The sequence below is a fragment of the Rhea pennata genome, chromosome 2 (genome assembly GCF_028389875.1).
Source record: "Rhea pennata isolate bPtePen1 chromosome 2, bPtePen1.pri, whole genome shotgun sequence".
NCBI lineage: Eukaryota > Metazoa > Chordata > Aves > Rheiformes > Rheidae > Rhea > Rhea pennata.
In genome coordinates, this window is record NC_084664.1 from 77,645,962 (window position 1) to 77,670,726 (window position 24,765).

At 39.5% G+C, this 24,765-nt stretch overlaps 1 protein-coding gene across 1 annotated transcript in view; it reads right to left on the reverse strand.

Moving 5' to 3' along the window:
* Positions 1 to 24,765, reverse strand: part of CTNND2 (catenin delta 2) — a 405,040-nt gene that overhangs the window by 272,355 nt on the left and 107,920 nt on the right. Inside the window, exons 5-6 of the mRNA XM_062568505.1 lie at positions 18,583 to 18,755; positions 9,408 to 9,975 (exon numbers count right to left, since the gene is read on the reverse strand). Of these exons, the coding sequence (XP_062424489.1) occupies positions 9,408 to 9,975; positions 18,583 to 18,755 (741 nt within the window). The remainder of the gene's footprint in view (positions 1 to 9,407; positions 9,976 to 18,582; positions 18,756 to 24,765) is intronic.

The window sequence follows — 24,765 nt, forward strand, 5'->3', positions numbered from 1 at the left end:
TTTCCAATAATTTCATATGCAGAATGACAAACTGCCAATTCTGCCTTGCCCAACTGAATTCTTGTAAGAATATCCACCACCATCTCCAAGTTAGGCAAGCGATTCCCAAGCACTCCTACAGAAAATGCTCTACTTGAGAGTCCTACTAGGAGACAGAAAGGCAATCAATATAACCTAAAAAGTGGTCAGTTAGCAGGTTATTCTGGTATCATCTAATTTTAGTGAACACATGCTGCAGATTATCCCGTTATCCATTTACCTTTGTGTCTTTCATTACCCTTTCAATAAATTTCCCTTGTAACACCTTGCAAAGCACTGTGATTAGCTGGTCTATAATTCTTTTACTTTGTCCTCCTTTTCTTAAGTGCTTATTAACCCCAAATACCAGAAGGGTTGTCTCCCACTCCACCCTCTCCCCACTGAAAAAATATCAGGAAAGAATTCAGCTCATCCTTCCTTTGCAGACCAAACTACAAGGACCTTAATGCAAACCCTTTGAAGAGTTTGTGACACCTTTTGGTGAGCAACATCTCCACATCCCTGCTGAAGTGGGTTCAGGGAAGGCACCTTCAGGATGCAAATGGGGAGGCTTCTTCCCTCTCCCCAGTATCAAGAGGGCCACAAAATCCAGAGATAACTTCAGTCCTACCATCAAACGGCCTGACAGCATCACAGCTGGCTATCTGATAAAAGGAATGGTCTTACACCTGGATAAGGGATGGGGGGAGCTAGAGGTTGTATAGCAAAACACACACTATGCAAGAGGGAAATACAGAAAAGTGAATATAAAATTTTTCCTTAGAAAAATGAGGGTTACCTGATATTCAAGACTCCTTGTATTCAAACTAATATGGCACTTTTCTGTTCTTCAGTTATAAACTACAAACTGCAACTTGATGTACTTATTAAGATCTATGTCATCCAACTGGCAGTTTCATATGCCATGCCTTATAATTGTGAGATTAGTCATCACTTGGTCCTTCTGATTTCAGTATATTAAATTCTGACTTTTGCTTCTACCCACTTACACTAATATACAGTTCCATGAATTCGTTATCATTAGGCAGTCTCCCTCTGCCCTCTGTAAGACTACTTAGAGTAGAAACAAAAAGTATTCTATCTATTCTGGGTCCATATCCAGACAATCTTTGAGTTTGACCCTACAGTTAGAGCAAAATTACCTCATTTATCTCCCACAATCTCTCACAGACAGAATTTGGGCCTCTAGTTTCTGGCAGTCACCACAGAGAGCTAATATATTTCCCACAGCTCCTATGAACACTTAGCACCTCTCTGCATGAGTAGTCCCAAAGAGCTTCCTACCCAATATTCCACCTTAAATAAAGAGAACCTTCCTCAGCTCCCCTGTTTGCAGTAGTTTTTCCTATCATAATTAATGGTGTTACTTGTGATCTGAGGCACTTCCACAGCTTTGAAATCTGGTGTGCGCACACCAGAACAAAAAGCTATTATATTTCCCAACAAATCCACTGTTACATTACTGCCTACTTCTATGTTGACTTTCTAGGTCTCCTCAGACACCCCAGCTACTACAGACAGTTAGTGTACAACCAGAAAGGATAAGGTTTTCCACTACAGTAAAAGTGAAGTGCCTGTTCTCACTTCCCTTAAACACATTAGGAGTATGGGTGACTGAAGATTCCTGTGACTCTTTATTTAGACTTTCACGACAAATGCTTCCGGGCGACTGCATAAAGCCTTGAAATAGGATTTCAGACCATGAACAAGCTGCAGCTTGCACATGTGCATCCTTGGCCCAGTGCGCAAGCAAGACAAACACATTTACTACAATTTGGACCACACAGGCCAAGTAGGTATCTCTATGCCACTAAAGTATTGCCTACGCCACTAAAGGCTGAGCATCAGAAATGCAAGTTCAAGGGAACCTTTCCCTATACTCTCTACCCCATACACCTGCATTCTTTTCTACTCCAAATAAGCGAGTCTAAAGACAAAGACCATTGGGAGGACCCAGAATCATACACTTGGCAACTGAAAAAGAAAACAGTCAAATGAGGATATCATCTGGATCTGATGGACAACGGAACAGTAACAGGCATAACAGCCAAAACTCAGCTCCATTAACACGCCCACAAGACCCAAGAGTTTGGACATATTACAGTTCATATAGATCCAAATTCCTGCAACCACAGATACTAAAAATCATATGGATGAATATAAGCAAGAAAAAGCTACATGAATTTTGAGTGTCAACACTGGGTAATATATTTCTAGTTCTCTACACAAAAGTTTCAAAAAGTTAGATTTCTAAAACACTGCTCCTCAACTGTATATAATGTGGGAATGTCAGTAGCCAAGAAAAATTGACAGAATTTCAGATCCTCAGATTAAGCATCTTTCTGCTATAAGTACTGATTCCTCTCTGCTAGTTGCCAACTTCAACTCTTTTCTATATTTTTTCTTCAGAGGTACATAAGCACAGACTGTTTAAATTTCCCTGATGTTTAAAAACTTCCAACAAGTGGCTTGCATGTTTATGAACAACACTTCAATCCTGTCCTTCTAGGTGTGCTGACAGTGTCCAAGACCGGAGGGCAGAAATTCCACATGATCACAGCTGTGTGGCTACAAGCTGTAGCAAAGGTTTGAGTGCTAATCAAAAGCATCTTTGGTTGATGTTATATTTACCAAAGAATCAAGAAACAAGCCACTGCAATTCAGTTTCTCACAGTCATTCAGTTAAACTACTTGCAATTTCATACCAGTTAAATCTGTTTTCAACAAAGCTGCAGACAGGTTTTGTTTTTCCCAGGGGCTTGCTATTTTGAAATACTTATTTGATTTCTTCCCCCTTTGCAAGACCATTCAGAATGTAAGTCAATGATTTACAACTGCAAGAAAAAGAACTGAAAAGAAAGTATATGGCCAGTGTAGAACAGAATGCCAGTTCAGACACATCTGTAACATCTGCTGACAGAGTAAATCAAAGCTCCAGCTCACCGGCTCAAAAACATATCCATGTAGATGTAGCTGCTTTAGCTGATGCTTTGTCAATCACTCCTTTTGCCATGAGCAAATCAATTTCCTGTAATCTGGATTTGAAAAATATAGGAACAAAAATCATGGCAATAAATAGGATACTTCAAAGACATTAAGCTAATTCCTTCTGCTTTATCACTAAAGACTGTCCATTTCATATCTCTTGTCCAATGGGGACTTGAAAACCACTGTAAATGTTTTAGCCATAACAATTAATAATTGAGTATCACTGAAGGAGTAGGTGGGAATTGAATCAGTGGCAAAGAAAAAGGAAAAGTAAAGTGAACTTGACAGCACAACAAGGGCGAACTGCATTGCACACTTGTATCAACTTTGAGTCCATCATCAACACTTCTACTCTCCAAGTTACAGTAAGGATAGAGAGAGTTTAGCATGAGAAGATGTATAAAGGATACCTAATTATAAGACTCTGATTAATATCTGACAAGGCAAATAATGAAGAAATATTTCTGGAGGCTTCAAAACCTCCTTGTGTTTTGTCTTGCTGGCTTAAACGAAGTGTCTCAAACCAAAAAAGAGTAGAAGGAGGAGAAAAAAAATCCAGGTCTGTACTGCCTGTCCCAGAATGAAAGGGCATTAACAATGTCTCGTGTAAAGGCTGTGACAGGCCAATACAGAAAATTTCCAACTAATGAAAACAAACAAAACCTTGAGAGAAAAAAAATCAACTGAAAACTATTTTGGTTGAAATTAATGAAGCAATTTTATTCTCCTTATAAAAGAAACACTCACAGGATTCTGCAAAAATAAAAGAAAAATAGTTAAGGGAAACAACTGAGTGTTCCAGAAATCCAGTGATTCTCCTTCCTTACTTGTCCAACGTACAAGTACACTTCACACCTACACTGCTTTATTAGCTCAGCTTTGTGTCTCAGGAGCTGATTTTAAACCACACAAAGGTTTCTATTCTGAAGTGATTTAGATCTACCTAGGCTTTGGGTTAACACTTTGCTTGTACCTTCACTATCTGTAATGCTCGGCTCAGAAGCTGAATGATGATGCATTTAGTGAATTTGTCAGAAGCCTTGACTACACCTGAGAACTGAAAAACAGCAGTAGTAATTTGGTTTTGTTACAGTCCAAAAAATATATTTTACTTGTATATATTTTATATTTCTCAGACAGGATGATTTTAACTCATATTAGCACCTGCACCGATTTGAATAGCATCTAACTCTGCTACAAGAGTTATTTCTCTCCCATGTAGAGTTATGAGAGAGGGGGTGGATGCATGTATGCTCACAAGCAATAATACAGCCACTCTAGCACAAATGCATAGCACAGCATGGTTTACTAGACTTATTAGATCTTTTTTTCTTTTACAGATGGCAATGAACTAATGATAAATAGATGATCCAGTATTTTCATGCAATTTAAAGGTAATCTAAATCCATGCTACTGATAATATATTTCAAAGTTATCTCATACACAGTCATATAAGCTGATCTGTGCCCATATGAGCAAACACCAAAATGCTAAAACATGTCAAAACTCACCATTAAATAGCAGTCCTGCCATAAATCTCAACAGGAAACCAGGATGCAACATATCATATGCATGAAAGGCATATGGAAGGAGAAAGGGCAAAGGAAGATCCTCAGTAAAGAGGGAGAAGACTAAGGCAAGACAGATGAAGGAGCAGAAGGAACCAGTTAAGACCCTCATAAACTTAGAATTCTTTGCACAATAAAGTGTAAAAAACATATTTCATATGTTAACTCATGTCAATTTTTATAAACCAGTGTTAATGTAGTAGTAATAATACACATGCACACAACCAGTCCTATTTTAGAAAGGAAACGTCTTTGCGTTTTGATTTTAGAGAGACCTGAAAGATTCTGCTTGTAAACAGGAGACTAAGCGCTGATATTTTTAGAAGTGGTAAAGCGGTAGGACTGTCTGAGGCGTATTTCAGTTGTTGTTTCAATGGAACATATCAAAATTACATGATAAACATCTGTAAAATATTCTTTTCACCTAACATTATACAAAGTGATTCAAATCCACACTCATTTCTTAAACTTAACCTTTTAATACAGATGACAAAGTGTGATACAGTCTTCAATCCTATTTGCCTTTTAGCTTTTAAGGATTACTTGTAACAAAACAACGCACAAAATTACCTTCTGTTGTCTAATGTGTCCCTAGTCTTCTAGAAGCATGAATGAAGGTGAGGAGGAAGGCAGGAGCGGCTCTGCTCTTCTGTCACACCTCACCAACCACAACAATACCTTTTCACTGTCTCCTCTCCCCTTATTCTTCCTAATCGAACCTACTCGTTTAGTGTTGTGTATCTGATTCTTGCCAAAAGGAGCTGCTTCAGAGGAACAGGGATAGCAAGCTGAACAGAACCGTGTGATGGCCTTCACACTGAGAAGTTTGGAACATCCCCGTTTTCAGGTACTCTTCTGCCCCATGTAATTCTCACTCTAAGCAGGATGGGCTGAGCTGGTGAGCCTCCTTCCAAGCAGCACTCAGCAGCTCGGTCCATGCCCTGCAGCAACGTATTTACAGAACTGTGCATTCTGAATTAAGATCACTATTTGAACAGTCTATAGTGTAAGTTTTAGAGCAGTGCAGGTCTGAAAGTTACTCCCCAAAGCATTACTGTAGATCAGAGCAATGAAGTAGCTAAACTAAGAATAAATAACAGCTTTATCATAACAAAATCCACTGTTATCATATCATAACAAGACACCTGTGTATACACATATATACACATGCACACCTGCCAATGGTAACAGTTCAAGTATATCTAAAGGACTAAACACATTTCTGAGGACATGGTTACTCAGCTAAGAGTAAATCTACAAAAGCTTTTGCAAAATACAGTCTAAGAATCACCATTTTTATAACTGCAATTGGTTTCATATTTAACTTCTGTGGAAACTGAATATAAGCAGAGTCATTCAATTCAGTCATAAAGACAGATTCAATTTGGGACAGTCTATGTTCACATTGCACATTTTCAACTACAATTAAAAAAAATCTAATCACATTTAAAGGTCTTATCTATCAAACATCTAACCCTTGTAGAGATACTGTTTAGTTTAGCATAGCACTTTGAGACAGAGTTGCATTCATAAGTTAGCTCCAATACAAATTTCTAGTATCATGCAAAAAAAAAAAAAAAAAAAAAAAAAAGGAAAACAAATGCATTATTTATATTCACAGTAATTGCTATAAAATATTTTTTCTTCCTGGGGAGAAAGGGGGTGGAAAAAGAGGAGGATTACTTTGGGCAGCAGCATCCCTGTGATGACATATACATACCAATGCAACTTCACATTAATCACAGAAGGCAAACCATCAGTCAGTATAATGTGACAACTATTCTCCACTCCTCCTCCTCCCCCAAAGAAACAAACATCTTAGGATGTAGTGAATAGGCAAAAATCCCATTTATTGAACATTCACTTTTCAACATACACTTCCTTGCTCTCATTCTCCAAAGGGTTTGATTTCTAAAGTAATAAACAGAAAACTCCTGTAACAACATAACATACTTAAAGCTCAGAATCACAAACCATTCCAAGTAAAAATGCCTACAGAAAAAAGTTGAAAATACAGTTATGAAGATTATTTTAGTAGCATCCATAACATCTGATCCTGTTCAACTCTAAAGTGTACAGTAATTTTAACCCTATAAGTAGTTCATTGACTTCAGTAAAGTCACTAAAATTCTGCAAATTAGTCAGGCACTTAATACTATTTACGAACATATAACTTCCTGAATGATTGGGAGTCCATAACGAATATGCTCTAGAATGTTAATGGAAACTATTGAAAGTAAATCTGCAATAAGAAACTTTTGCAAAGGAATAGGTCACATGATAAAGCTCCCTTCAAAGACTACTTAAAAGGCATGTCACCACTAGTGTTTACTAACATACTGTCACTTCTGCTTTGAAATATTTTTCAATAGCAATACTACTTCTTAGCATGTCTATCACTTAATACTTACTGTATTTACAGGAATATACATTCCTTATAAATAAGATACTGAGATTTCTGGCATACCTTAAAAGCAAATCCCTATGAGATACAGAAACTCAGAAACTCATTACCTTCCTCCTGATCAGCACAATACTTGGAGAAGTTCATTTTGCTTTAAATTTTATTTAATTATTATCAAGGTCAAATGACTGATTGCTACATTAAAACCCAAGTAAAAATACACCAGGAATTTCCTAAAGGTATATAATCTATAAGCATTTGTTTGATCCAAGCAACTAACTAGTGACCAACAACTTGTCAAAATGGGTCCTAAGAGGTAGGGGGAGAAACACTTAAGTCATGTAAGATGTAGAAAAAAATCCAATAAAAAGCTTTTATTTAAAATAAATCTAAGAAAATGGAAAAAAAAATGCCAGTCTCACCCAAATCAAAGTAGAAAACACCATTAGGAGTGCATGCATAACGACTACTGGCCAACCAGCCTAAAAAGGTTCAAATTCACTTTATGACTTGGCTCTAGCATAGGACAACTTCTCTATTTAACACTACAGAATCATTATGGCAGTGATTAAGCCCTACAAAACAAGCTTCAATTAAACTATCAGCACAGTTTTAATGTTGCTGAGCTATAAAAGATGACTTATTAAAAAAAAAAAAGCCAGTGCTAAAATTGCATAAAAGGAAATAAGAACTAAAGATGGCAGAAACTTTAGGGAAATAGAAAAAAGAAAAATAAAGGGAATATTGGTAATTCATACCTGCAGGTACACAAATTTTAAATATAATTACCCTCTTTTCTGTTGATACTGACAGTTCCCACCATGCCTATTTAAACAACTTCTGTTATAGCATGAATTTGCAAAAATCCCTAAAATACAAAGTCTTTAGGAATCTGACGTTTCTGCTTTGTTCTATAAAGGCAGTATTTAAGCGTGTGGCCAATAGTATGACTTCTCCACGACCACAGAGGGGAGAAGTTACCTTAAAGTAATGGCTGAGTAAAAACTTTGTAATTGGGGAAAGGATTAATGAATATTTTACAACAGGAGTGATCAAAATGCACTGAGATCTCTACTCTGACACCATCTAGGCAGCCCAAGTGATATGTTTTTGCATATTCTGAACTTCAAAAATAGCGTTACATGAAGGTTTTCCAATTCCCCCTCTTTTAAGTTAGAAAAAAAAGTTTTTGAATCATTCTTATAAGGAGAAGGAGATACATTGAGATCATATTTTATTATCAGCTAATCTAATCTGCATTTTTAGATACCTTACACTAGATTGTATCTGATGCCAACAACCGCTGGAATGTGTGAAGGGGATGGTGATAGGCAAAAGGAGGAAGAGAAGGGGCTTTAATTTCAGTAAGAAACTTAGGTACCTGCCTGACAAATACAGCGAAGCCTCCTTATGTATCCTATTTATCTTCAAATCTATTTATGTCAGACAAGAGAACATATGAGCATAGCAGCTGTTACTATAGCAATGAAACTGGAAATTCTGAGAACAAAAAAAAAAAAAAAAAAAAATCACCACTGAAAGATGTTCAGTTTAGCAGAGAGATGCCTTAGAGACCAGAACATTAGTATCTCAGTTCCAGGATTTGTTCAAAGTCTATGGTTACAGAGAAATTAGACCTGCTATAACAGCTTATTCCCTCAAGTACTCAGGGCCAAATAACTGCTACCTGTAACTTAAGTAGGATTTGGTACACCAGAAGTTTCTGCCAAGTGATCCAGAACTTGTCAAATGTAGCAGAACACCTTGTAAACCTGGGAAAGAGCAATTTTCTGTACAAGGCTTTCAACTTTTGATCACAGTAGAGAAAGCACTCAGTATAGCAACACATCCCCTACCAAAATTCTGGGTAAGAATAAAGAAAGCGGTGCCTAGAGCCTGATGTCCTTTAATCTCTGAAAGAGAAGATTTACCTGGCAGCAGAAAGATCAAAGGACTCCAAATAGAGTGTGTGGGGGGAGGCCTTCCCCCTCCCCGGAAGCGGGGTTTCCCACTTACTACGGATTGATTTAAAACCAGGACTGTCATAAATCGGTTTTCTGTCAAACCCACCACGTTCTTTAATCTGCCTAACTGCTTGATGTCCCTTGCTCAATCCGCAACCATTTCAACCCCGGCGCTGCCGGAATTCCCACGCCGTACATGGCAAGGCTGCGATTTAGACGGGCTGTTTGCACCAGACAACTTCTGAGACGAATTCGCAGCGCGGGTCTGGTGAAAGGCCAGAGCAGTTTCCAGCGATGCGCTTTCCTCGCAAAAACAACAAAACAACAACAAAACCCCAACGCCCCACGTTCCCGGTGCAAACAGGGCAACGCTATAGCGGGACAACGTTACCAGCAGCCAGTAAAACCCGAGAAGCCCGAGGGCGGAGCGCCGGGCTCGGTTACCTGCTAGCGAGCCGGGTCTCTGCAGGGTGGCGGTGGCATACAGTTCCTGGGAGTGCTTGCTGTACTGATCCGACGTGTGAACCAGCCGCTTGGTAGGAGACAGGGTAGCGTAAGTGCCGATGGTGGAGCTTAGCTGATGGATAGGAGAGGAGGAGATGTTGGACTGGATGGTGGGCGGCGAGGTCACGCGGATGGGGGACGGCGAGAGGCCAGCCGAGGAGACCACGATGTTGATGGGCGAGCTGGTGCTGTAGGACTTGGCCAGGCGGCTGGGGGACTGCTTGGGGGAGGAGCCGCGCTGCGCCGTGCCGTAGGCGGCGGCCTCGGCGGCGCGCTGCAGCTTGGTGGGGGAGCCCACCTGCTGCATGGAGAGCGGCGAGCTCACCCGCGGCGCGGGCAGCGTGGAGCTGCAGTAGTAGAGGGCGGCGGCGTGCTGCGGCTCGGGCAGGTGGAAGGCGCTGCCATGGCTGGGCGCGAAGGGCTCCCGCGGCTGCGAGGCGGCGGCGGCGGCGGCGGGCGGCGGCGGCTCCGGCCCGCCCGCGTGGGCTCCGCGGCTGCTCGTGCCCGGCTGCGGGGAAGCAAAGGCAGAGAGAGGCGTCAGCGGCGGCAGCGCGGCTCCGCGCCCCGCTCCGCCTCCCCCTCGCCCCGGGGGCGGCACGCCGCCTTTCCGCGACCTTAATAAGGCTCCAGCCGAGCGCCTCCAGCGCTGGGAGACTCGTGTTCTGTAAGCTGCTAACGCATTTCTATCCTTTCAGGGAAGACCGGTTACCAGCTCAAGTTCCAACCACTAACAGCTCCTTTTTTTTTTTTTACCTGCGAAGTTGGTGCCCGGCTACGCGGCTGACACGCAACTGCTTAAGGAGTCTCCGGCTCCGCAGTGCTCGGACATACCGATAGTTACACCATTTAACTATTACGCCGGAAGATTGAAAGGAAACAGTAAAAGCCACCCAAACTTTTATTCTGCATTTATATATATAAAAAGTAGCTCAAGTTACTGAAAGGGTTTTAATTTGGTAACTTTCCTCATAGAGATGCAGTCAAGGTCCGTCCTGGGAGAGGCACCGCGGCGGCTTCAAACAGCGCCCACATTTCGCTGCTGCCGCCGCCGCCAGACGGACAAAGCCCTCGAAACCAACGCGCTGCACCGAGCGCCGCCGCTTTTCAGCTCAGACGCCCGCAGCTGCCGGCCGTCCCCTCCCAGCGGCAAAATGCCTCGCCCGGCCCGGCCCGGCCCAGCGGGGCGCCCCCTCCGGGCGCGCTCCCCCAGCCCGGCAGCCGCGGCGCCTCAGTGAGAAGCAACTTGCTTCTTGCTTATTTACGAGGCACAAAAGGAAAAGGAGGGCAAGGGAGGAGTTGCCAAAGGGGCGGCCGCTTCCCCTGAACCGCAGCCAAAGGGAAATTTGCATTCGAGTGAAAACAGCCCCGTCAGCCGCGGCTGTGCGGGAGGTCCTCGAGCCTCCCGGCGGCGCGGCGCGGCGCCAAGCGCTCCGCAGGTCCCGTAATTCGGGGGGGGGGGGGGGGGGGAGGGGGGGGGAGGGGGAAGGGAATAGGGGCGAGCGAAAATCCTCAGCAGATGCTGCCTATTAAAATTTTCAATTATGTGCCTGAGCCGCTCCTGGAGCAGCGACGAGCAGGGCGCACGCTCTGATCTCTGCACAGCGCCAGCATTCCCGTTTTTATCAGGGATCTCGGGCTCAAGAGATCATCGGCGGCTGTTAATCTGGTAACATTAAAATCCTTTAATAACAGCACCCTGGAGTGAGAGCGAGCTCAGCACTCCCTTGAAAGACACTCTTGTTTCACATCCTTTCTCCCCCCCCCCTTTTCTTTCTTTTGCCTGATCATGCAGAGGATTTACTTGAAACCTGAAAAAGTGCTCCAAATCTGGCAGCTGACAACGCAGTTTGGAACATCCCGGCCAGTGCTGCCCCCAAACACGCACATACCGTTCAGCTACAGATTTCTTTAGAAAGAGCAGCTTTTAAAATGCAAATAATGAATTCTGTGAACCAATTCTAAGAGCTGCAGCAAATGCCAACTGCAGCGTCACTCCAAGATTAAATAGAAAGGTGTTTTTAATAGCATCCTATAGGAAAGATGAGCAAAAAGAACCACATTCCTGTTATGAAACTCGATTTATTCTGGCTCTGAATTTCACTATATAATAAAGGCAGATCAGGAAAAAGTAGATTGCCTTTAGATCAGGAACTGAAAACGAGATAAAACAAATGATCAGAACAAAGACTAAATTAGGTTCAAAATGCCAGAAACTTGTACTTCTTCTAGTGTACTCCCCACAGAAACTTGGCTATCCTTTTCTTTTGTTACTTTTGGAGCTCCTCCCTTTACCTTAAATACTTTGCATACTTTAGGGAAGAATATATTTTCTTCTCGATACAAACATGAAGTTGAGCTTTGGAGAAACTCCTCTCAGTGGTTCGCTTCTGTTTCTAGCAGAGAAACCAGTAACCAGCACTCACAACATTCAGGCATTTCAGGAGAGCATCGACAGTCTCAAACCTCACTAGCTTCAGGAGGCTTCACATACTGAAAAGCAAGGTGCCATTAAATAAGAGTAATGTAAACCATTGCCCTCCAGCAGCAGAATCACTTATATCAGTACTCTGCTGTTTTAAGTTGGACTGTTCTAACAGTGGCCACCAGTTAAAAACCACCTTAACAGAAAGTATGAGCCCGGCAATATTCCTAAATGGTCGGTGCCCTCAGGCTGCTCCGGGACAACACGAGGAGCAAGGAGGAGGAAGGCAATCCCTGCTCCCCTCAAAGAACTGTCACGGGCTGATTTCATTCTGCACTAACATCTCTGCTTTAAGGAGAAAATCTGCAACTGACTTTTCAATCATGTGTTTGACAGGAGCAGTTTTCATTATCAAGGTTTAAGCTGTATGTTTCTTTAAAAAAAAAGAAAAGAAAAAAAGGCTACCAAGGTTTAAGACAACATGGACAGGATGAACTTTGCATATGACAAGAGGCCATTTGAAGCAATTTATCAATTGACATTTAAGAGAAAATTTTACTTTTTGGCCTGTTCATTTGGCAGCATAATAATAATAATAGTTTGTAATATTCAACATTGTTCCAGAATACAATATTCTAGATGCAACATGCTAGTAACATCAAACCATTAGCTACTGATCTTGAGGATTTTAGGCAAGTACTGTCAACATGTATACATAATTTCTTTCTCTAATGCTTTGTGTGTCAAAGATTTAAAGTAATTAATTTATAGTAAAACAACATTATCCCATATTCCCAATAAATCTCTAAAAAGCTGCAGGCATTCTACAAGCATTAATTCAAAAAAAAAAAAAAAAAAAAACAACAAAACAAAACAAAAAAAAAACTTCACTTCATGATTATAAGAAAAGGGTTATAGGGAAGAAGGTGTAGTGTCAGGACACAGAAATTAAATACTTAATTAAAAATACAGTGTTTAGCACTTCCTAAAAAGCTAAGCATTTGCTGTGTGTAAAGGAGAGAACTTCTGGATGAACAGATTGCTAAGAAAACACTAGCATCCAGTATTTTCTAAGATGTGACTAATCTCAGACCTATCTTAAATTTATTGTGAGGTTCATATTTTTTTTCAAAGGGTCAAGTATACAGTAACATTCTCCATTCGTGCTTTCAGAGGCATAATGTGTTTTAGTTTCTCCATATATTTCTCCTGGTCTACTGCTTAAGACAATTGTAGAGACATGTCATCGTTCATCCTGCAATGTTACATTATACTTCATATGGAATAATGAAATACAACGGCATTCGTTCCATTATTTTTCCATTCATCCATTATTATTGTCAGTCTGATAATGAAATTATGTGTTTAAGCTAATAAATTGAGACCAAATTTGCTTTCCAGTTGTTATATCCTTCTGTAGCAATCTATTTTATAGATATGGGGGTGGAAAGAAATATCAAGGACTTACTTTCTACAGTCCCTATAAATATCCATTCTAAGACTCAGAGATTTAATGTTTCCGGTATCTTACAGAAATGGATTCCATTTTGCTTCTTTAGATCCAACATATGGATTCTCTTTTATCCTTTTTAACAGCATAAGTGTGTGAAAAATCATGAGAACATTAATGAAAATTATTTTCTTTCCCTATTTCATTGTATTAAATCATCCACTCTACTGATTCTGACAAAACAAGCTCAGCAGAGCTCTATACACAGAATTAGAGAGGGCATCCAGTTAGGTTATAATAGACTACAGAAGAGTCTAGCTCTTATGTGCCCACCATCATTCACATGTTTAATGCACTAAATTTCAGGACATTAGCTTTTATATATATGTGTGTATATATATATATACGTATATATATATACACACATATATATTTGTATATACACATTTCCATTTAATCAAATTTTGATTAAAATCAGAACTATAATTGACAAAGATCAAATGAAAGACACTGAGTTTTCTATTCTATAAAATGGAATAGAGAGGTACAAATAGCTGTGTGAATCATTTATTATGCTGAAAATTATTCACAGATAAGGAGTTAAAAATCCTAGATGGCTACATAGCATAAGCAAAGCTTTGGGGTCAGCTGCTAATTACCAAAACACCAGCACAGTCAAATTATATGTTGATTCTTGGAGATTGCTCCAAGATAGAAGAGCAGTGTGGAAGACCACCAAAAACTGAAAAGAAAAACTGCAGAGGACAAAATGACCATTAGGGATGTACTAGCAGGCACACATCTATTACATTTGTGATAGTCATCTAAAATCTGTCAAAAACTATTTTGTTCTTAAGCAGGCCAAAATGCAAAACCAAGAACTTGTTGATTTTGTGCATTTCATAATTCATAGGTTCTAAGGAACTGAACTCCTACCAATGCAACTGGCTGAATCTTACAAAACACAGAACTACAACTACAAAACCAAGACATGGCTCCAGCTGCTGAAATACCACTGTGTGGACTTCCTGAGCATCCATCATTGCTGCCAATGTTAGACAGTGTACTTGATCAGCCTCACTAGTGTTTTTGAGAGATTAGGTGATTCTCTCTTTCACAAAGAAAATCGTGTTCTCTGCTCTTTCAATGACTGGAACACTTCCCAATCTATTGAGGGCTTTTTTCCTGTTTGCTGTGAGGACCACTGATGTGGTTTCACTCAAGATCTCTCTCTCTCTCTCCTCGTCCAAAACCTCTATCTACAGACAGACTCTTCTACAAAGAGCAAATTGAGGGTATGGAAAATGTTTAAGATTCTCTAGTCTCTGTAAAGCAGACCTCAGTCCTTGGGCAGCACCAGTTAAAGGCCAGGAGCTGTGAACTCTTTTTCCTCACATCTTCCTCTCTGGTAATCCTTCTTGTTCTCTATATTCTTTACAACCAAGACAATCAAGTTTATGGGGAAAAAAAATCATCAGCTAAATGGATGCAGGGGATGATTTATAGTGGATAGGCAGCCAATTTTGTGCACTCTGTAACACACTTTTTATTCAATGATCCTCTCATAAGAGTCTGCATCAGCAGGCCATAGACCATCTTACAGCTCCAAGAGTTATTTTGTAACTATTCATCTCACAGGGAAAAGATTTTGGAGAAGCTGCTTTCTCATATTGAAACAGAAAGAGAAATGGCAGAACTCTGTGCAATTACAGAATCTAAGCTTACAGTCCCTGAAGATCAGCTACAGGATGGTGACTGCTACTGACGTTATCCTTGCCTAGTAAAGAAAAAAAAAGATGGTTTTACATCCTTCAGCACTGAGGATGCTTATCTTTATACTGCCACCAAGTTGCCTTTTTGTAAGTATATAAGTGACAAGTGCTTCATATTGGTCTGTCAATAGTTCCAAGCCTGGCATCTCATTTCTAAAGGGAGGATTTTGCCTTGAAATTTACCTAGACAAGTGCCTGTTGCAGGTATTTCACAGAGATGTTCTTAAAACAACTACAGTGTGTTTTGATTCTCCAGTCCTCCTTGGAAATCAGAAGTCTCATCTAATGAGATTTCAGTGTGAAACAGAACTTATATCTATAGATCTTTCTTCTGCAGGAATGGTTTGCTGTCATCGATGAAATCCTGACCCAACTAGTAAGGTGCCATCTACATTCAAATGCACTTGCATGATACTGGAGAGCAGACTACACCTCTGAATCCCTGAAATGTAGTCTAGTCTATCTATTTCTCCTTATTTCATCACAAAAGTCATGGTCAGCACAAGCTCATCTCTACATTCTGTTTGTAAAATATATCCCAGAATTATTGGGAAAATTTGTCAGTCAACTTGACCCAGGCTAATGTAAAGTCATTATTTTAGATTTAGTCTGCACAGAATATTAAACAGCCCATCACCTGCAGCACAGATGACTCATGGAGGGAAGAAGCATCTTCTAATTGAAAAAGGCCAGAGTATACATTTTGCTTGACAACTGAACACTTGTGTGCATTACCTAATATTATAAACAGGGCTAATGATATGTGGTGGTTTGATGAACGACAACCTCATGACATGGTTACAGGGAAAAAAAAAAGAAATGGAAGTTAAAAAAATTAACTGTTAAATAATTTTTCAAGGCTGTTTTAAAAAAAAAAGGCAAAAAGTGTCTTTCATTTTCCAATTACTTTCAGCTTTAAGGGTTGTACCAGCTCATTCAGCCCAGAAGCTTCAGGAACAGAGGATAATACACAATAGGGATTTGCCTCTGCTGCTGTCTCAGCCTTTAAAAAGAGAGCAGGATCAGTAGAAGCTAAAAAAAAAAAAAAAAAAAAAAAAAAAAAAAAAGTCTTTACTCAGAAATATAAGCTAGCTTTACTTCTTTTCCTCTTGCAAATGCATGGCAGAACATGTAGCAAACCATGCTTTATATTCCTGTATCTGCAACGTAAGTTGACTAGTTCTCAAGATGACAGGAAAACCAACCAGTTTTCCACAAATCTATGTTGTCCAAATAGACTACTCATTTGCAAGATCACCGTACCTCCAAAGCTTTCTGTAATAAAATCATTACTGATTCTTCACCAAACAAACAAAAAAACTCGCTTAATTAATAAATATAGAAAATAACAGGATTTGGACATCAAGCTTGAAAAGCTCTTTTCAGCTAGGAAACAGAGTAATTCCCAGCCACAGGAGCAGTGGTTGCTAGGAAGTTTTACCTTCTAAATGATACTGAAATGTTTGCTTTGTGTTCTAAAGCATTTAAAAAAGTAGAAAAACTGATCTTTAACGAAGTCCTTCAAATTGACAAAAATGTAGATTTGCAGCACTATACAGGAAGTCCCAAGACTAATTAGGTTGTTTTTTTTTTTGGAGGGGGCACAGCTGGCCTTGGGACTATTTACATATTTTCCCACACATCTAGGCTATCATTCATGTTCAGAGATAGTTATAGTCCTTGCACGTAAATACCAAAGGAAATTCACACAATCTGAGCAGTTACGACTCCTGAGGCTTATTTTAATTATAACAAGGATAGCAAAACACTTCCAAGATTGTCAGTCTTCTCCTGAAATGTAGTACTAGAAATGGTCATATTTTGATTTTTTTTGTTAGACTTCTTCCTCTTCCTTCAGTTGTGTATCTTTTATAAAACTTCCTTTGCAGATTTTTATGGTATTAATTTATAATTTATAGCAGTTTTCTAATATTTGCAAGATATATTTTACAGGTTAGTTTCCTGCACAAACATCTACCATGTAATCTGGAGGAACCCACACACACACTTTCCCTTCCACATCTTACTTCCATCTTCCTGACATGTTTTTCTCTTTCCCCCCCCCCCCCATTGCTCCCATAAGCTATCTTCTAAGGACACCTGTTCCTTTTCCATTGCCTTACTTTCTCTAGCCGCCTTGAAGAATGCTTCCCAGTCTTACAGGCTAATGGCCAGGGGATGATGCTTTCATAGATCACAACTCCTGATGGCATCTGCCCAGGCTACAACTGGATATTAGAGCCTCCTTTTTCTTTCTAGTTGGAGTCCTGCTCTCCCGCTGGCTCCAATCCCAAAGAACATCAGGGAAGGCTTCTTTGCTAAACACAGAAAAACCCTGAGGGTCTCACTAGTATATAGTCTCATTTTAAACCCCTCACAGAAGAAAAAAAAAAAGTATGTAACCAATTTGAAATGAAATTTAACCAGGCTTTATTTCACTTTGCAGTCTTTGAGGATAGGGGGCTTTTCTGAGCAAATTGAGTGAATAGAATATTGTATGTCTCCTGGTATCCCAGAAGCTGTGCAATGACTATATAACGCTTGAATTCTCTTAGCAATTTAATGCTTTGAAATTCAAATATAACTCACGTCTAAAGAATCCTGAATTATAAAATATCCCAGTATCACACTGAGAGAGTCTGCTTTACTATGGCTGTTAAGTCCTGAAAAGAGAAAATAACCTGAACTGACCAATAGAACTCAACTGTATTTTGCTTATGTACAGGAGCATGAATACGTCTAGAAATTTTTGTCTAAACTGAAGCTTAACTTCCAGTAAGAGGCTTTGATCTCTCAACGAAAAGCACAGAAGGTGAGAGGGTTGTGTATTGCAGCTCAGAAGAATCTTTTTAACAAGAAGAGATATTTATAAAGTTTTCATGAATATCTGATAAAATAATTCCAAAATGTTTGAAATGTACACACGACTGTCTGATAAGCTGTTTGTCTCACAATATGCAAAAACAAGGCAAAAGCGATTCTTCCGAAAAGAATCGGGCCACGCCACCAGGCTGCATATAGCATCTTAAGCAGATTTTGCATCTGTTGCCAGTCTAGCTTTGCAGTGGTTCGCTGCCACTTCAGCATTTTCAATCATATCAGGGTATCAACACAGTAAGGTCCTGGTTCTTCCTTAGGGCTTTTAATCAGCACAGTATATATAAATATAATATAAAGTTTCAAACCTAAGTGCCTAAGCATTTAACCAGCGATGTAAATATGCAAGCAACAAAGCAAAACTGGCACATACATCTCTTTTTGAATCAGCATTCTCTTATTCCCACACAAGTCAAACAGCTTTAGATTTACAAAAAGTCAGGGTGGTAACTCAACTCCACTACAGATGTATTAAACAAGACAAAAAGCAACGCTAAACATTGAGAAGTCAGCAAGCATTAAACAGTTCTGTTTTCTCAATGCTCTCCTAAGGGATGTCAGGTGCAAGAGAGCTGGGCTGTTTAGGAAACGTACCTGGCTGTAGCTTTGAATGGCCGCTCTGACTTGACCGCTGCGGGCCGGGAGCTGCGCCGCCGCTGTCTCGCCCAGGGCAAGGGTCTGGTTGCTGTGGTAGCTGGCCGAATACTGGAAAGACCCTTCAGGTTTGGAGTTGAGCTGAAGAGCACTCTGGGAGAGGAGGCTGGGTCCTGCATCAAAAGGAGTTTGGAGCAGTCAGAAAGTCTCAGTGCAAGAGAACATGTGTATTATTATTCATTGGTCCTTGAAATTATCAAATGTTATGTGACTTTCCACTTCCCCATTTTGGCTTTTCTGTAAATAAAAATCAGGTCACGCAAATTAAAGTGTTTCTTTACCATCTAGTCAGATTATGGCGTTCTCAAGCTGCAGGTAACATTACTTTAAAACAAATCCATTCTCACCTGGTAAAGAAATTCTAAAACTACACGAAACCAGGCATGCTCTTTGATAAGAGAATCCTGTTTTTCAGCTCAGGATGGTTAGTGAGCTGTCTTTTTGTCAGAGATGAACCTTATTTACTTCCCTTAATTGCACTCAGCCCTCCAGCATGGCAAATGCCGAGTCCTCCTTCCCTGGGCCTCCAGCACAGCACATCTATCGATCACCGCCACTCTGCAGCGTACACACGGTGATGTAATACTTTGGTGCCTGCAGGGACGAGTGGCAGCCTTTAAAATATTAATAGCTCCTCTCATCACATAGGGCTCACCCCGATGGCAGTGAATCTTTGATGACTGTGTTGTCAGCCTATCTGATCTTCCCCATCACAGCAACACGCAGCAGGAGAACAGAGCACAGGCAGTGAGCTCAATTTGGGACTGCCAAAGGGCAGAGGTGTTTGGAAAGGCAGCAATGTGAACAGTGATACTTTCCATAATCATTCAGTTGTTCTGTGAAACTAAAACATGTTCTAATATTCATTAGGTTCATACAAGTGATTTAGCTTCTTGCATGCACATAGCGAATTTCCCAGTTTTCGTCCTGGGAGCATGCATCTGACAGGGAAAGGCTCTTCTTCCACTGCTCTGTCAACGTGTTTAGACATGACCTCCCTGAACCACTTTTAACGGTGAACTCATTCTGTCTCCATACACGAAAAGCTTTAATAAAGAATATCCATCTAATCCTTTCCCCATGTCAACACCGACTTCAGTCTCTTCTAATTTTCAATCAACTAGCATATTCTTCTTCCACAGTGTTGGAGCCCAGAAAGTAAAATGAAAGGGTAGAGAAGAGACAAGTTATGCCTTGGGCATACCGTGCATTACAAAGAAGTGTAGCCCATCAGCTATGGGCTATAGGATGCTTCAGGAGGACATGTTCACACTCCGGTTAGCTCCAACCAGCTCACAGGGGCACAGACAGCAACAAAAATCTTAAGGAATGTGAGATGATAATGTTGATTTAGCTTCTACAGAAGACGTGAAAAGTTCAAATTTAAAACAGACTAAAAATGGTCAAATTTGCACAAGTTTTACTGGAAATAACTCCCAGTATTTTCCTAATAAAATGCCAAATCTTAAGTCCTTTAAGTCTTTTCTATGAGGATGCACAGCTGCTCTAAAAAGGTTTCCATTTAGAAAACATGCAAACAATCTCCCCTCCCATAATTAGCGTTGAAATTTTTTTCCTAGCTTGCTTTGCAGAAATGGCAGAATCATTATAACTGACATTTGCAAAAAATCATCAGCCTGAGGCAGAAATCTGGCATGTAAAACTCAACCTGAATGGCTCATATTATAAACAAATTGAAGTAGGTTTTGGAACAGTGGGGGCACTAGCATCTAACTGTGGATGGTGATTATAACACTGCATTTCACACACAGACACAATTTATACTGCCAGGTCAGTCACATACATCAGAAATTTCCAGATTTATGCCAATTTAGAAAGTAAGTTTTAGCCTATTTTCCTTACACGTACAGAATGAGACAGGGCTCCATGGAAAAAGTATACGCCATGATGTTATTAAAAATATACCATATGCCTACAAGATCTGAATTAGCTCTGCATGGTTGCTTATAAATCCAACATTTGGTAGGTTTCTATTCTCTGAGTTTTCAAACAGGGTTGACTAAGCACTTTCCAATTTTTGTTGCAAATTTTGAAGAAATACTTTCATAGACAGTTTTTTTTTTATTTTATTTATTTATTTTTTTTAAGAGAATGAAGAAAATACAGGCTTAATAGAGTTAAAATACATATTTTAAAATATTTCAATCCTTTGGATTTTGATTTTCACCGAAAATTTGCTGGTGACCAATCAATATGGTTAAGTTAATAAAACTCAAAAACATAAGTTTCCCAGAAGGTGTAAGATTTGCAGCAAGATAGATAATTTTTACGCATGAAAATGTCTGCAGTCATTTTTAAAGTAATTATTCTGTAACACTTTTAAGCTTAAATAATGATTAAAGTATCACATGCTATGAACTCAGTATGTTTAAATTTTCACTGCATCTGGCTTTCAGGTGCTCCTTTCTTGTTACTGTTGCTCGCTAGGGGTTTTGCACAGCTAGCTAGAATCACATACATGCTTCTCTGTACCACTTAGCCTAAAAGATTAATGGACTTAAAACCATGTTCAAATTCAAAAGAAAAGAATTGTAAAAGTTTTGGATAAGTTCACTAAATGTTGTATAGCACTGTTTATTTTGTACTTTAACGAACAATAATGAACAGTTATAAGTTACATACATTTGAATAAAGTAATTAAAGTCATTTGACACAGATAGTTAGACAAACACTTAAAAAAATCCACAAAAGAAAATACATACATTCCTCAAGTAAAAGAAATAGAACTGCGGTTGCTCACCTGGAAATAACTAAATTAAAAAGAAAATTACAAACTGCAAGATACAGTTGAGATGAGTAAGAGTGATCTTAAAACAACACAAAACACCCTACAAGCTCCCTTTTCAGTATTCAGTGGCTAAAGGAATGCCATTTTTTCTACTAAAGAAAAGATGAATCACTTTTCTCATTAGGATTCTTGTGATTTCAATCTAAAGGAAAAACAAACCTTCCTAGGAGACTGCAGGTCACACAGAAGAGAAGAAAGTGGTTTGTTCATATTCTTCCCTATGTTGAAAGAAGTGATAAGGCTTACCGTTGCCTCTTCACAGCACACTACTTACCCCACCTAGAAACAATTTAAACTCTGTGTCAGCATTTTATATAACTGTTTTTTATTTGTTTTAAGGAAGTTTTTAGGTAGATAGAAAATTACTACTTTCAGTCACTCTAAATCACTCATTAACTGATGGAATAATTCAATCTTATTTGTTATCTTAATGCTATGTAATTAGCTATCAATCGTCAACTCAAAATAAGCTTGAAAACGAACACTTCCAGCTTAATAAGGGGTAATTTAGCAGACCCTGAATATTATAGTATTGCTTAAAAATATTACTTAAAAATTGTAATTTTACATTACATTTGGTTTTGATTCAAGGGGGAGGGGGGAGGAGCATATCTACCAGTTTTCTAATGTTCTTTCAACCACTATGTACACCACCTATTCTCCTTGGAAAAATGCTGAATATTAGTTCTTACGGTATTATTAGCACTAAGATCAATACAGATGTGAGTGAAAATTCAAGAAACTAAGTCAGAGTCACTGTAACAGAAGAGACACAGCTGTGAACTAACTTCAAAATATGGAACTGGGTATAGCAATTAACTTTTTGTTTCCAATTTGGTGAACACGCACTATAGAAAAATATTCCACTCTTCCCCATAGCCCCTAGCAGAACAGGGTGCAAGGCTGCCTCTTTTCCTCGTCTTGGCTGCTGTAATCTGCCTCAGTAAAGCACTCTGGGGACAAGAAGTGTTTGCATCTTGCCTGAGAAAAACAAAGTGCACTTAAGCTGGGGAAAGCTTGTGGAACATAAAGATTTGGCAAGAAGAACAGAAAATGACAGAAGACATTACTATGTCAGGAAGCCAACCCACAGGGAAACTGCAGGACTCTCCCAGGAATCAGGGAAGACCTTTGGGATCTACCTGCCTAGGCAGCTTTTCTTCACAGACCATTGCTTTTCCTTCTGACTAATAATACAATCTTGTGACAAGGTGCAGTATAGCTATTTAAAAATCAAACCAGTGAAGCAAGCAGATTAAAAGATATTAACTCAAAGACATCATAGTAACAGCTGATTATAGGAAATCAAAGTTACAAAAAGAATCCTGTTTATCATCATCATCTATGGCTGTGCCAAATGGGAAAAAAAAAGCTTTTAAATTATGAAAATATTTGTCCTTTTAAGTGTGATATCTTCTTAGGAAATAAGATCTTGTGTTTGTCCTTTCTGCTCTCTTCAGGCTACACCTTATAGAGTGAAAGAAAGCCAGCCAAGTTTAAAGCTTAAGGTTTCCATTTTGAATGATTTTTTTTTGAAAGTAAGTAATTGTTTTTGAATTGTGAGTATTTGCAGGCAGAAATATTTTTATACAGGTGTAACAGAACAGCAGTATGTTAGGATATTTTTTATCTCCATATGTTTTTATCTGCACCAGTGCTACCTAATGCGATGAAAAAATAGTTACAATGATGGAACAAATGCACACAAACCTCTGATTACTCCACTTCTTATGAAGCAACGGACAAGATAATATAGACCAATAGGAAAGAACAGAAAAATGGTAATACAATAGTTAAATTCCAGCAGTATAATTGTCTTATCATATTTATCCATATAGGTAACCACTAAAATCCCCCCTTTCCCTCTTCAAACAACACTTTGCAGAATACTCAAAATACAGAGCTTTCCATTCTTTGAAAAAGTGGTTCTTGCTTTTAAATATAATGTTCTTTAGCATAAAAATTCATTCATTTGTGCAAATGACTTTTTACCTGTATTTCATCAGAACAATCACGATCATAAATCGAAGAAAGGACCAAAACCTCTGTTTTTGTACACTCAGAAACTCTTAAGGGTTAAGTCTACTCTATCCAAACCCACTGGAATGTACTTGCTGATTTTGCAAGGAATCAAGTCAGTTTTTAAGATAATTTTAAGTATGATGGAGAATGTGGAAGATGCTTACAGAGAACATGTGTCAACTGAACATACGGTACAAAACCAATTTAAAAACTGATAATGCTAGTAAAATAGCAACAAAATAGTATTCGAGATGCTGCATGACTAATCTTTTTAATCAGTCTTATTTCATTTGAGATTAAGTCAGTGAAGAATCAAACTAAAATAAAATACAGAATTCTTAAAATTAAGCTTTTATATAGGACTGTTTTCCAGTAGGAAAAAAAACTTCATAGCTATGTCAAATTAGTGCAGTCAGACCTGCCAACATTAGCAACTTCAAAAGCACAGATTGCCTTTCCAGTGCATGCACAGTGAACCCAACGCATGTGGGATATCACACAGGGGGTGACTCCGAACACACATAGCAGCCATTTGTCTAGGACTCGAGTGCATCTGGCAAATGGAGCAGAGGAACTGAAAAACTAGCAGGTCACTGAGAGTCTTGTAGGGCAGAAAAACATCAGTAGCATTAGTAGTCTATCCCCACATCAGCAGCGCTGGCAGGTACCACTTCAGAATATAAAACAGGTCTCAGTAAATCATCCCAGTTTTGGCTACGCAGTAGCGTTAACAGACCAACTATGTCAGTACTACCATTCCAAATTCTAAAGTACATTTCTTTCTGCTAGTCCCCCTGCAACAAGACAGATCTTAGAATTCCTGACATTGCTAGACTCCAAGCATAAGCGTGCAGCTTTCCCGATGCACTCGGGAAGAAACTTGCAAAGAGCCTCAGTGCTCTGCTCCCCACCAGAATCCACAGCCCTGAGCAGGGAGGCAGGCTGCCCACTCTAAGCAGAGAAAGAAATAGATGATTAATAGAGAGGAAGAAGCAAAGATCAAGGTTAACCAGTGCAGTACCGAATTTTGATTCAGTGGGTAGTTGTTAATGCCTACTGGAAGAGCCTCAGTGAAAGATTACAAAAAACAGCCATCAGAACAGTCAGTAATCCAACATGCAGCACACCTTCCTGGGAACCACAGCTGGTGGGTTACGACATTTTCTCCACTTCTTTGGGTATGGCCTTGGTAAATATGCAGAAGTAGAGCTTACCTGAATCATATCCCACAGTGCTTGTAAGCAGAAATGTATCTCATTTAAGAAACCAGTAGGAACCGACACAGGGCTCTC